This window comes from Diadema antillarum, unplaced genomic scaffold (assembly GCF_040938485.1).
Source record: "Diadema antillarum isolate AM-2024a unplaced genomic scaffold, OU_Dant_1.0 scf00000093, whole genome shotgun sequence".
Lineage (NCBI taxonomy): Eukaryota > Metazoa > Echinodermata > Echinoidea > Diadematoida > Diadematidae > Diadema > Diadema antillarum.
The window spans coordinates 1,579,410-1,594,621 of NW_027270982.1; the positions used below are offsets into that span (position 1 = coordinate 1,579,410).

General features: G+C 39.6%; 1 protein-coding gene across 1 annotated transcript in view; it reads right to left on the reverse strand.

Annotated features, from left to right (window-relative positions):
• Positions 1–1,566: 1,566 nt before the first annotated feature.
• Positions 1,567–15,212, reverse strand: part of LOC139718361 (reelin-like) — an 81,921-nt gene continuing 68,275 nt past the window's right edge. The window contains exons 48-57 of the mRNA XM_071629834.1: positions 14,339–14,534; positions 13,353–13,543; positions 12,462–12,568; positions 11,552–11,725; positions 10,936–11,156; positions 9,929–10,167; positions 8,674–8,831; positions 7,319–7,538; positions 4,514–4,813; positions 1,567–3,575 (exon numbers count right to left, since the gene is read on the reverse strand). Of these exons, the coding sequence (XP_071485935.1) occupies positions 3,527–3,575; positions 4,514–4,813; positions 7,319–7,538; positions 8,674–8,831; positions 9,929–10,167; positions 10,936–11,156; positions 11,552–11,725; positions 12,462–12,568; positions 13,353–13,543; positions 14,339–14,534 (1,855 nt within the window). The 3' untranslated portion in view covers positions 1,567–3,526. The remainder of the gene's footprint in view (positions 3,576–4,513; positions 4,814–7,318; positions 7,539–8,673; positions 8,832–9,928; positions 10,168–10,935; positions 11,157–11,551; positions 11,726–12,461; positions 12,569–13,352; positions 13,544–14,338; positions 14,535–15,212) is intronic.

Genomic DNA, 15,212 nt, shown 5'->3' on the forward strand with positions numbered 1-15,212 from the left:
AACTTTTACATCAACTTGAACTGAAAATCAAAAATAACACATGCAAGGCCCCCCACTATGTGAGAGCATGAAGGCTGAAGGCAAGTATAGCATATGGAATGCCAAATGTGCATAATGAAGGTGCAACGTATGGAATGCCAAGTGTGCACATATTACAACAAGAATTCTGAAGCTGATCATTAGCTTCTAAAACTTTTGTTGGTTTTGTTGTGGACAGAATGACTTGACTTGCTGATATCTTTAAAAGAAATTAACCGCCATAACGCGCGACCCTGACATGTGCTTCAATGCCTATTGTAATTGGTGTAATGTACATTGCACTAAACCCATGTATAAGTCCACAATTGGATTAACCCATCTGGTTTCAGAGTGGCGGACAACGGGCGGGGAAAATCATACCAATTATGAAAAAGATAGACAAGCACGCCAAAAATCGACACAAACAATCATGGTGTCTGCCATCTATACAGATAATGTCAGTCAGGACCACACTATAGCATTTATATAAGACTGTATATACTTTTTTTCCTTTCTTAAAGGTCTAATTTCTGCATGCAGAGTCATCAAATATAGAGAGAGGGAAATTATGCAAGCTGAAAATTATTACTGCTAATGCTCTTTATTCAAAATGGATACTGTCCAGGATAATTATCATGACATGAGCCTGTTTTAGCCAGATTACGATATATACAATTTGTTTGCATTTCAGGCCCAACACCTGACCAGTAGACAGGATAAAAGGGTTTCCTCTTCTCATAATAGGACATTATTTTAAATAAAATGTATATGTCTACAGCACCAATGACATCTTAGGCTACCAGATTTCATCACATATTAACCCCTTCCATACTGAATTCTGAAATATCCATAGACTCAATACACAGGCTAATAGGTTCCCTTATGGAACAGGTTAAATGTAAAAATTATCACAGTCACAAATCTGCTGGTCTTCATTGACAGTTTCCCTGTGTTTGCATGCATGCTGTAAAGTTATGATTCGAAAAACCCAGTCGGTAAGAGTTGGTTGGTATTTGTGTGTGTGTGTGTGTGTGTGGGGGGGTGGGGGTGTTTGATAAAAGAGCAGCAAGTCAAAGTGCAGAACAAATGGAGGATGAATCCATAGATTATGAGTCGAGTAAGTCGATCATGTGACAAGCTGCTACTACTCCCTAGCATCTTGACGCCTGTGCATTCACACACATATGCACACACACACACACACACACACACACACACCCACACACACACACACAAAATGCTAGCTCATGTGTGGATGTGATTTTAGCTTACACAAAAAGTCACTGAAAAGGACTGTTAAGCTTTGTGACTATTAGGTACATTGGTGAACAGAGAACTTGGGTGTGAAAAGGTCATCAGTGGCGTATGGATCAAAAAAAATAGAAAATCAATGCAGAACATCAAAGAGGTGTTGAAGAAAAAAACGATGTCTGAAAATGCAATATGCACTCGGCGGAACATCAAGCTTCGATGAACGTTATCATGTATTGTTGCTCACTGCTGGCTGGCTTTTCATTGAAGGACACAGGTACTATATTTCTGTGCATTGCTCTTTATATTTACATGTGACTGAATTTTCACAATATGTGCCTTTTCCTACATAGGCATATGTAGAGAATACCAGAAATATGAGAAACATACAACCCGTTACTCACCCCCACATACACAGTACAACATACATTGCTCACACACAGCGCACACACGCTCATAAATGCTAGATAGAGATTGATGACATTATGGAAGACTGGCTCACTTTATATAGGGAATCATCACTGTCATTATAGAATGAATCTACATGACTCACAATCGACCATACAACAGCACAATAATTAATTACTTATAGAAGAAGAAGGAACAAGATATTCTGTAAAACAATATGCTATTAAATAACAATCCTTGCCAACACATAATGCAAAAAAAAAAAGAATGATTATAGTGGAGAGATACCCATCAAACAGGGGTAACGTTTTGAATTGTGATATAGTATATATAGGTCATATATTTTCATTGCAAATTGCAGCTCCTTCAAGAAACAATGCCCAGTAGCACCCAATGAACAAGCTTTGTTACTTATTAACTGCCATATCATCAAGACACCTGGTGTCAACAGCAATATATGTGTTTAACCTTGTAGCAAACTACAGTCCAGTTTTTGTAAATTGGTATATGCAGAGGGGTGGATCTTTCCACTTACCTGGTACATATATGTTTCGACATACAGTCTGTATACCAATGCAATTACTCTTTTAAGCCTTGTCAATGCCTATGGGCAAATTAATGTTGTCAGAATATTTAGAATGGTTACCGTTCGTGTAGCTGAGTGAACTCCCATACAGAACCCTTAAAGCTTCAAGAATGGAGGCTACAATAACTTCATCTAAATTTTGACATAAAACATGTACCACAGTGTAAGCTTAGGCCATCTCAAACTCAAAACCCAGGTTTGGTATATTGGTATAAACTATATATGCAGGGAGGGGAACCTTCCACCTCCCTGGTATATCATGTTTTGATGCATAATTTGGATAATTTGGATCACATTTGCTTTATATACATGTAGCTCGTGAATGCTTGAGGGCACATATAAAATGTAATTACATGAATAACATTTTTGTAGATGCTTGTAAGTATGGTCCCTTCCAACATCTTCCATCTTGAATAATCAAGGCTACATTTATTGTTTTTTGTCTTTCTATCTGATTTTTACATGTAAATTTCCTTTTGTGCATCAGAACATGGGTGAATGACATTCTGTCAATAGAACTGTAGCTGTAACAGGTGGGTAACTATTCAGTGGAGGTCTTTATTTTTTCATGTAGGGCAGACGAATATTTATTCTTTTACAAGTAATTGATATAGACTTATCTTTTACCATTACTATAAAAAAACAGATAAAGAACTGTGAAAACAAACAAGGTACACAAGCCTTAGAAGTGGCTGGTTACAAGGTTTTAGTACACACTTATGAAATAAATAGGGTACAGGAAAGCATCGTAGCATATTAAAGGAAACTTGCACACATATACCAATCAGTCAGGTTGTCAAATATACATGTCGTGCCGCTTTATATGTCCTTAAGTGTGTTCAAACTGTCAACAGGAGCATGGAGAACAGACACCACTAGGAGAGAATACTGGAGTGATACGGAAAGGAAATATTATCACACGGTTGTGAGACTACCACATTCGTACAAGGGGACTGTTAAATGCCCTACGAATCAGAAGAAACATAAAATGGATGACCAGAGTGGCCCAGAAGTGTGGTCAAGGACACACGAAAACTTTTATATCAGAGTCCACTGCAGATACCATCACTTGCAGCTTGGTATTGATACACGCAGAGCTTCGAGTAACGCTATCTTGGTAACCAAATTCTCACAAGAATGAGCAAAAAATTGTGTACGAGCTTGCCCGCTTGCAATACGAACAACTGTCTCTCATACAAGTCAAAAAATTCAAGTATCTCTGGCTGGACGATGACTCATTTCCATCTTTTCGTCCTCTCTGCATTATGGCTTCCCGGCGTCAACACCAGCACTTCGTCTGTGTCGAGTTGTGCTGAAATAAGATAGAATAATGGGCAGAAATGGAACAAGGTTTGGCTATGTACGCTGTACCTCTTCACCACACATCATCATCATCTCATATTTCATTAAGATTTATATTCATCTGTTCACAGAATGGGAATTAACATTCGCTTAAACTTAAATGCAATTCTGGAAGCTGGTGTATATATTAAGTCATATGATATGTTGGTTCGAAGACGAAGTGAATCACATATGTCATGAGCATGATTAAGCAAATGGCAAGTCAAATCATCTGTTCTAGCTCATTGACTTGAGCGCCCAACGGTGATGAGTGACATAAATCACAAGTTCAGGGGGAAAACTACTTGAGATTTTATTGTTGTTGCTGTTGTTGAAAATTTGTTTCAATAAGTCATGATTTCGACAAAATTCAGTGGAAATTGATATGCTAAGACAGCATTCCAAGCTATCATATTGTGATTATGAAAGTAAGAACACAAAATGGGTATAAGTATACCAGAAAAGAAAATAAACCTTGAAAAACCACCACAACAATAACAAGATTAACGTTAATACACGACAGGATTTTTAACTGGTACAATGTATTCATGCCTGATTTCATACTCAATTGTGTTGAAGGACATGGGTTGGTGGGGAGCTACATAACACGCCTGAATGCTCAGTGAAAATGTTCTTCCTCTTTTGGAATCAACGTAACGGGAGAAAAAAAAAAGGCCACAATTCAATTTACTGACTTGGTAATAATTCTTCGCTCACAAGATGAATAGAGCTGGAACATGTCAACATGCTTGCATGGGTAAGAGCACAAAAGCCTTTAAACTTGGCACTGCATACAGAGTTCAGAGGTCATAGAAGTCTTTTATTACAATGTAAACCACACAAAACAGAAATCTGCAAGTCTGAGTTGTCTTTGAGTAAGAATTCTGTGAACACCAAAGGGCATCTTACCCGACAAGCTCAATGTTGTCCAATGCCCATTGGTCGTGGTTCTCTCCATCGTGGCGAGGCTGCCACCACCGGAAGCGGATGCCCAGGCCGCGGGCCTCTTCGGGCAGGTCATAGGTCACTCTCGTGGGCTGGCCGTAGTCCTCCGGTTCGTGGGCCTGGACTAGGTTCCAGTGGACCCCGTTGTCTGGACTGAACTGGAGGAGAACCGACTTGGCCCGAAGGTTGGGTGAAGCCCAGTTGATGTGACACGCAGAGTTATTAGGATCGAGACTGCCTATCTGCAGGACATATCCAATCTCACTATAGGCGGAATAGGGGGAAGAATTCAAAGAAATAACTTTTCTCACCTGAAAGAAACAATTCACAAAACTGTCTGAATTCAAATTGAATGACAAATATTTTATACAAGCATCACAACGTGGATTCCTAGTTACATTTAGAATGATGTGAAATTTGCCTAGTCTGGATTTGCAGCCACAGGAAATGGTGATCAAAAGGTTTACACTGAATAAAGGGATGCATCTGATATAACCAGCTTCATGTCAAGCACAAACAGGTGTCATCTCAATTACAGCCACTGTCATGAATGGATTGACAAATATCAAACGGGATAAATCTTACACTCTCTTCCATGGTACCCTGTATCTGTGTTTTAAATTGGGTGCATTGCCTCTCTTTATATGTAACAAAAAAAGAAGAAGAAAAAATACACAACAAATAAGGAAAAAAAAAAATTTACATAATTGTCTTTCAAATTTTTTAAACAAAGGTTTACAGAACACCATACTGCTTGCATTATAATTGCTTGATCTGCCATCTAAAAACATGGGGGATAAGTATTTTCATTGACAGTGTGAACCAGGCTAAAATGACTAAACAAAAAGACAATTAGTGTCTGGCTTTCACAATATAAACAAGAGACCCGCGGGTCTAGCGCTCACCTGAGTATCGCAAGTTCACCTTTCACGCAGTCACAAATCTAAATTAAAATTTGACCAGGCATTCTCAAGTAGAAGATGAAAATGTACAATAAGGGCCCAATTTTTTTAAGATTCCTTAATTTGGGGGGATTGGGGCCCCCTGGGGCCCTCTGGGTGGGGCATGGTGCCCATTTTGATAAATTGAGATCCTGACCCCCTAGGGATGCTACCTGCCAAGTTTGACAAAAATCCATCATGAGGTTTTCAGGAAGAAGATGAAAATGTACAATTCAGGCCCCCATTTGGACCCTTCCAACCACCCCCCCCCCCCCTACCCAAGAGGGGCACCCCTGGATCTCCTATGAACAAACTTGAAACTACAGTCACTAATGTACTCACTCATAATATTATCTCAGCTCTATAACTTCTGATTCTAGAGAAGATTTATAAAGATTCCTTCATTTGGGGGGTTTGGGACCCCTGGGGGCCCCCTGGGTTGGGCATGGTGCCCATTTTAACAAATTGAGATCCTAACCCCCTAGGGATGCTACCTGCCAAGTTTGGTGAAAATGGGTCATGGGGTTTTCAAGAAGAAGATAAAAATGTACAATTTAGGCCCCATTAGGACCCCTCCTCACCCCCTCCCCTGGGTCCCAAGGGGGGCACCCCTGATTCTGCCATGAACAAACTTGAAACTACAGTCATCAATGTACTAACTCATAGTATTAACTTAGCTCTATCACTTCTGGTTCTAGAGAAGAAGATTTTTGCGGATTCCTTAATTTTGGGGGGTTTGGGCCCCCTGGGGGCCCCCTAGGTGGGGCATGGTGCCCATTTTAACAAATTGAGTTCCTAACCCCCTAGGGATGCTACCTGCCAAGTTTGGTGAAAATGGGTCATGGGGTTCTCAAGAAGAAGATGAAAATGTACAATTTAGGCCCCATTAGAACCCTTCCCCACCCCCCTCCCCTGGGTCCCAAGGGGGGCACCCCTGATTCTGCCATGAACAAACTTGAAACTACAGTCATCAATGTACTAACTCATAGTATTAACTTAGCTCTATCACTTCTGGTTCTAGAGAAGAAGATTTTTACAGATTCCTTAATTTTGGGGGGTTTGGGCCCCCCTGGGGGCCCCCTGGGTGGGGCATGGTGCCCATTTTAACAAATTGAGTTCCTAACCCCCTAGGGATGCTACCTGCCAAGTTTGAAAAAAATCGGTCTTGGGGTTTTCAAGAAGAAGATGAAAATGTAAAAAGTTTACGCACGACGCACGACGGACGCCGGACGCCGGACGAAGGGCGATCGCAATAGCTCACTTGAGCCTTTGGCTCAGGTGAGCTAACTAGAGAAGCACTCTGAGAGCGCACACCCCTGCCAAGCAGCTCATTTCTAGCACTGATCTTGTTTTTTTCGTGTGCGTATGCAAACATCAAAAAATGCACAGCTTGAACTCCCAAATTCATTGACTCTACCTGTCAAAATATCAAAAATCCTTCCAAAAAACCATACAAATTCCCTAATCACTACCAAAATTTAATCTACTGTCCCTTGGGTCATTTTCAACCTTCCTTGTAAGTTTCATTCAAATCTGTTCACAACTTTTTGAGTTATTTTGAACACAGAGAAAGAAACCAACCAACAAACAAACAAACACTGATAAAAATATAACCTCCTCCCTTGGCTGAGGTAATTACCTGTCATTTTAAGGAGATTATGAAGTATGTCCTTCCATAGTTTTTAACATCATTCTATACGTAGCTAGCCATGATTCTGAAGATGTCTCAATCAAATGTATAAAATTGAATGATATAAACATCTTTGAAACATATCATGTCAAAAATGCAGGATATAATCATATCACAAAACCAGTTTATCCCACTCACATTAACCGCCTGGTATCCAGCTCCATGGTAACAGCCTGTCTCAAGCCACACCCACTGAAATAGAGGGACATCCCATGGGCGTGGGGAAGGAGGGGACTGCATCCTTGGCCCTCCTGCCCTCCGTCCACCACCTTCCAGGGGTTCAGAGATGGAATGAGTCCCTGGTCCACCCCATAGCGGAAGAAGGTCGGTAGTCCAACTGCTGGGGTGCAAGAATCTCCTGTAGACAGGGGACATGGTCAGCACAGGAGTTTTATTTTATGGTACCAAAGAAAAAAAAATACACACACACTGCAGCGAGGTTTTCTTCACTTCAAAATTGTTGGAACATTGAATAATCTCTGTGCATTGCTGTTATCTTATTATTCTCAACAAAGGTTTATTCACTCCATGTCACTCATGCATGCTCACGCCTGGAAATACAAAGTTGTAGGTACAAGAACCTATGTGCAAATAATAGAGTACTGGTACTGGTATTTGCTTTTATGACTTCATTGCAACATAAAGTAATCATACTTTGTCTTGCAGTTTTATTGGCCATTTTACAAATGAATAGAGACAGATGACTACTACTAAAAAATTACTGATAAAAAAATCCATAAAACACAATTACAAGAGCTTTATCATATCCTACGGCTTTTTGAACTATTGTTAACCCACTGAAGACTAGTCGCGAGTATTCTTGGGGTGGGGTAAATGGGAAATAATTCATGTCACAAGAAAAATCAGTTGGTCTTCAATGGGTTAATAAGAAATCATAGGCAGTGCCATTGATTGACTTCTCTTTGATGATAAAAAGGAAGAGTCTATTGATGCTTCTTCACATGACATCCATATAATGACTTCTAGCACATCACATCACCATAATCACATCCAACTTTCGTTGTCCTTTCCCCATTATCTCATAAAGAACAAGAAACACAATTTTAGCGCTTTGCAACTGTACATTGTTCAACTCTCATTTTACAATTCATTGCTGGTACATCATAACGTAAAAAACAAACTTCTATTTCTTTTCATTTGAGTCCTATTTGGTCTTATACCGTTGTACATTTTGGAATATAATTTACCAAATGAAATTACTAACAGTTCCTCAAATTGGCAACACATTTCAGATGACTGAAATTATACATTCCTGTCTCACATCGGCAATTTTTTGTATTTTTTCCTCATTTTCTACACTTTCAACTATTTCAACCAGTTCCATCTAATCTTTCTGAAATATACGATTTGAAAAAAAAAAGAAAAAAAAATAGAAGAGATGCTCATTTCATGGGTCAAAACCATAACTTCTGCGGCAAAATTACGTCGGCACATCGTGGGTCAATACACTGAAGTCTGCTCTGAACACCTACCTTCATATCCCTGATCACACAAACATCTTGCCCCTTCTGTACATTGCCCATGACCACTGCACAAGTTGGGACACTTCTCTCCAATGTACACGTCGTCCACTGCCCACGAGGGGGCCAGACTAGAGGCTTCTCTTTGAATCCAGCGGAATTGGGTTGTGCTACGTGTGCAGGGTGAGAAGTGAGGAGAAAACAATGTTTGATGAATTTCCTTGCTCATCTCTCCTTGCCCACCCTAAAAAAATGTCATACTTTCATTTATGGAAAAGGCTTGACATTACCACTTGCCTGCTTGCCCGAAGCAAGTAAGATTTTACGTCGGTGAGTAAAATTATGAAAATGCTTACGTCGTTAAGTAAGATTTTGACTTAAATATGAAAATTACGAGCTCCTCAAGTCAATTGATACATTGGTGCTTATTTTTCAAGCAAGCTCTTTTTTTTTTCTTTCAGGTATTTACACATTTGAAGGCATTACTTCCTATTCAACAACAGGTAGGAGCTGTTCATCAGAAATTTGTTGCAATCCTTTTATCAGATCAGCAGAATTCGAATAAACACTTAGCAGGAAAAGTTAGAGTAATTGAATACATTGCCTTCCAGCAGGAAGGAATGGTGTGCAATGAATTTAAAAGCTGTCCTTGTCACTTCATTACCAAGTCATTTGCATGAATGTCCCTACACTGTATGTAGTTGTTGTGCAAACAGAAACAGAGCAGAAAATTTCCCTGAGAGTTTCACAAAAGACTAATTTTGACCTCTTGGAAGATTTGCAACAACATGTTATATCTGAGACTCACTTTAAACAGCGTAATGAAGATACGGTATGCATTGAAAACAAGTCAGTATAAAGGTACTTTAAAAAAAAATGAACTAAGGATGTTATGTGAAGAATACTTCATTCAAATCTTCATGGTTTTGACAAACATAGTATTATTGCATGACTTGGTGGTGTTAAGATTTTACCAGCAGCAATGATATGAATATACAATGTACAATGTACCTGTTGATTCTGATTCTGATTTCTTTTTTCTTTTTGATTAGATTATTTTCCTTCAAAGCATTTGTTGATAATCATTTTTCCTCAGAGCTCACTTGCCTTCAAATTCTTCCTATAGATACAGAAGATTATAAGATTTTCACTATTTTTTTTTTCTGGGGGGGGGGGGGGGTGGCAATCCCTAATAATGAACTGAAGGAGATAGAAAAGAGACTAAGTTGACCCCTATCTAATTCTCCAAAAGTCTGTCCGTGAGTACCTTGAGATGGCATCCTCTGGAAGTTCCAGGGTCACTCTCTCCCATCGGTGGAACTCATTCTCCGTGTAGGAGCTGCCGTCGTGGTATTCAAACGGATCGCATCTCGGGTCCTCTCCATCTCCCGGTAGGCACGCTGGTCTCAGGACTTTCCACTCCGTCTGGGAGGGATTGGTGGAGTACTCCAGCACGACTGGATGGTTCAGGGTGCAGGAGGGGTTGCCTTGGCAACCAACAACAATCTAATACACAAGGGGGGAACAACACAATGCTTGAAATCATGTATAGTGACACATAGTGAATTATTGCAGACACTGACATTAACAAGGGAGACCTTAATTAGAAGTTCATGGTTTCTGAAGTGCATTGATAAGATAAATTAACTATGTCTGAGCTCTTTTGATCAGTGCAGTTGAGTATTCTGATGTCGTTCTGTGAATGAGGGACAAAAATGGGACATACTTTTGTAATAAACATTCTTGAAAATGAAGAAACTCTTACAGTGCACTCCCATTATAATGAACACGATTAGAATGAAATTCCGGTCACAACAAAGTAAAAATCCAAAATGCAACATTATCCGCTCTATGTTTTTAATTGCTTATTTGTTCCGTTATAACAAAATTTCGATATAACGAAAGAAAACTGCTGGTCCCGAGGACTTTGTTATAATGGGAGTCCACTGTACAATCCTTTCACATAATCATCTGACTTGGATACATCACCACATTCATGATGCTGCTCTCTGCAACATCATTTGAAAAAAAAATAAAATTAAATAAGATAATGCCTCCGGCACCACTCTGTGGCAGAGGCATAACAAAACACACACATAAATACCCTGTACAGGTAATAATTTACAAAGGGAAGACACAAGTACAAGTAATTCTGTCCAAAAACAGAGTAAAATTTATATGAACATATTGTACCATCTTTTATCTCTGCAAAGCAGCATCTCTCCATATACATGTAGCTACATCCTGCGAGAAAGGACCATCATGAAGACTTACCTTAAACTGTATCATGTAGTTCTTATCGACAATTAACTGTCTCGTGATGGCAGCGCTGTCATACGGCGCATTCCTCTCATTTGACCAGTAGAGGGCGCTATTGCTCTGGCGGCAGACCCCAAACTCTTGGCGGCCGTAGGGATGGAAGTCCCAGAGGAGTTGACTGCTGCCACCATCTTCAAAGGACTCCAGGAGGGTGCTTGGGTTGATCTCAGAACCACCTTTGGTTTTCATCACCGTGGCAACAGAATGGAAATGGAAGAATTGGGTGAGAATATGCAATCAATTGAAGAATTAAAAGAACGGAAAGAAAGGAGTAATGCAAATGTAATAGAATATGATTTAATGAGAGAGGGATGGTATTAGAATAAAGCAGGTCATGAGTGAGAACAATGAAACAAATATAATGAGGCATGAAAAAAAATAATGAGAGAGAGCTAACAGACAAACAAACAGAGTGAATTTAGAATATAACACATGTATTCAGATCATTCAGACTGTGTCCTAATACACTGTGCAGTATAAGTCAAGACACCGACATACGGACCTACAGCTGTAGGCTGACTCTGAAGACAAACAAACATTTTGCCAAAGGGAGGATATACTCTGTACCCACCAATGTAAATGTTGTCTAGAGCCCACTGAGCCTGGATGCGATGAGTATCCAGGGGCTGCCACCATCTGATCTGGGTTGCCCAGGTCCTGGCCTCCACCGGTAGAGGGATGTATTCATGCTTGGGGGTGGGATACTGCTGGTAGTCCAACTCCTTCAGCAACCTCCAAGAGATACCTAGGGAAATGAATGGAAGTCAAATTTTATTTTACCACTATATCATAGCATAGTAACATTCCTTTATTATGAACTAATAAACGAGTTTTGCTAAGTTAGGATGAGTCCTGAATGCCATGTCAATACAGTAGAGATGTATGTACATACACATACAGATATATTCTACTTGCATCATATCAATCCATATGATAATGCTGACAATTACAGCTTTTTCAACATTGGCAGCAGACTTATTTTTTCTGAGACATGTAACCTTTTCCAAGTACAATTACAGTCTCTCTAAATCAAATTAGCATCCATCTACCACTGCCTCCTCAGATTTTAAATCTGTATTTTTTTTTGTATCCAATTTGAATGAAATTTTATTTACAATAGCATGTTTTTGTTGCCAATACAAATTCAAGGAAAACAAAACATTCAATGTATTACAACAATATACACATACATAATTTTTATGAAACTAATTGTTTTCAAAAAATTGTGTTATTGGAAAAGAGAGGCTCTATTATACTTCCAACTGATTCTAAAGTCAGAAGCTACAAAGTTAGAAATTATAATGATAACTGCTTTCTCCTTGTATAAGTCTTAGCTGCAGCTGTTCTCATTACACAAAAAAAAAAAGAATGTAAAAGAGTACAAAAAGAAAGAACATTTAGTTTAGTGCATAGTTTGTAAAAATTCGATGAAAAACTTTCTATAAAACAATGCCGGTCTAGACAGAGAGTGATGGCCTTACCTCCATCGACTGAGAATTGCAGGATGACCGACTCTGACCTTTCACGTGCTGTAAGACAGGCGGCTAAATTATGCTGGCTGCCAATCACCAAGTAGAACTGGACAAATCTGACATACAAGAGAACAAGCAAGATGTACAAGATTGGATATTCCCGAATCATGACTTTTCAATATGGATTCGGACATTGTTGGGTGGTTTTTTTTCAAGATGAGGGGAAAAAAAATTCAATAAAATAAATTTTGATTGCTAAATTGTCAATACTGCTTGTAAATGATTATGAACTCATAATGAAAACACTTACATGGCCAAAAGAATAAGAACACAGTGGAGTGGAGTATAAAAGCCAATGTACAATTTTCAATGATGCTTAACCCATTGAGGATGAACTGTTTTTGCTATAACATGCTTTCCAATAGAAACTTGCCCAAGTATTCTCAGGACTCGGCTTCAACAGGTTAAAAGAAAGATCAGTATGAATAGTTGTCAATGTCATCTGAGACAAGAAATCACGAGTACTACCAAACCAATTCGAAAAGGTTAGACCTTTAAAAGCTCCTGCTTAAATGAGACACACACAGAGACTCCAACCCAAAGCACCTTCTGACCTGGAGATTCTCCCGCCTGAAACCCCTAGCAAACGGGAGACTCCATGTTGATGTGTGCGAAGTGCGAAGTTCCTAGGGTTCTAGATGGTCTCTGGTGTTATCTAAGGCTCATTTTTTCAACATACGATAGCAATAAGTAAGAAATCCTTTCCAACGGGAGACACAGAGCCAGGACGGGAGAAATTAAATCTCAAGCGGGAGAACGGGAGATTTTGCAAAAATGGGTTTTTGGCGGGAGATCTCCCGTCGAAAATGGGAGAGTTGGAGTCTCTGCACACATACTCACCTGGCACTCCTGAGATCCAAGGGGGCGGTCTCCGCGAGTCTAGTGCCGTTGCCACTGAAGTAGAGGGAGCGTCCCTCCCTCAGCACCCCACAGGTCTGGGCACTGCTCCCCTTGGTGATGACCCCGCCCTGGACCAGAGACCAGTCCTCTCTCTTCATCTCCACACCAACGATCTCATCTCGCAGGAAGGTCTGAAAATCAGGATCGTATTGGATAACACCTAACTATCATGGTGTACAAGTACCTCCATCAAACATAATATATGTGCGAGTCATTCATCCATACGCCACAATGTCTACCCACATTCAGTAGCACTTTACATACACATAAAATGTGTGATTTGTTCTCTCAAATCTGTTCTTTATTTCTCGTTTTTTGTTTGGTTTTGTTTGTTTGTTTGTTTGTTTGTTTGTTTGTTTGTTTGTTTGTTTGTTTGTTTGATTGTTTTTTGCAGAGACTTTGGGTTCACATCTTAGCAGCTTTCCAAAACTTTAAGTATAGGCCATGAAATCTTACATGAAAGAGGTATCTCAAGACATTGCAAAGGCAGTAAATATAAATGTATGCAACATCTATCATAGTGTATCAGTCTACATCCATCAGAGTGCACTGCCTAAAGATGGCTATTAGGATATGGTTGATATCAAGAGGGATAATGATATGAAGTTCCTAATTCAACAATGTCACAAAATAATGCGAGATGTTCAAAATACGGGTGTACTTCTTTAAATTGGAAAATACATATCATCAAAATTACTACTCACATACACATCAGCAAAGAGATATTGTAAATATTACATGTGTAAATTACAAAGCTTAAAGTAACAAGGAAGACTTGTTTCTATGCATTAAACAGTTAAAGCATCCTAAAGACTGTGGCTGTGTATCACAGGCACAATGTAGCAGCAAGTTTGTGTCATAACTGAGATGAGATGGTGAGAGGAAAAATGAGCAACAGTGGCCTAGTCCAGGGAGACTAAACCTACTTGCAGTCCAGAGCTTATCTCGCAGGAATCTCCCGAGAATCCTTGGTCGCAGACGCAGACTGGGTAGTCACATGACCCGTGACCGCTGCACATGTTGGTGCAGGGCCTGCCGATCCTCACGTCATCCAGAGCCCATCGCTGGGGGCCACTCTGCGGGGAGGAGGCCGCCCTCTGGTACCAGCGGAATCTCAGCGGCCTGGAAACACAGTGATGCATCATGGGAGAAAATTAGTGATCTCTCCTTAATTCAAGAGAATCAATAATCATATCAACATAACTAAGATCCTCGACAGAGGTATACAACATTTGCCTACCATCTAACCACTTCTATCCTGTGTGTGCTTTATGCAATAATATAAATCACTGCTTACGTGTGTAGCAGCTTGAGACACAGTTGATTCCATTAGTACTCCTCTATTTCTTGTTTTTTTCACTTTTTCACCTATCATTCTCGGCATCATTTATTCATTTCTTTCTCAGCACTATGCAAATTGTACTTTGTACCTCTCAGAATTATCCAGAGACAGATATAAGAGAAGATTTACCATACGAAGTTCGAGTCTTTCCAGTCAAATTCGTAAGATGATTAACAATTGCATGCATTGTTACCATGGAATCATGATTGGAATCTCTTCAACAAAAATCCAATAACCATCATGCTAAGCAAATGGGAATGTCCGCCAGATGATATTGCCAATAAATCTCACTCTAAACCTCTAACATCCTCTTCAAAGGAAAGCAATAATCTTTTAGGCAAATTACTGCACTGCTGGTGAGTGTATAACATGTTTATTGAAATTCATGTCATCTTTCTACTACACTACTTGAAACCTGAACAAAAATACTGTAAACCTTAAATTCAAGTTAATGCAAC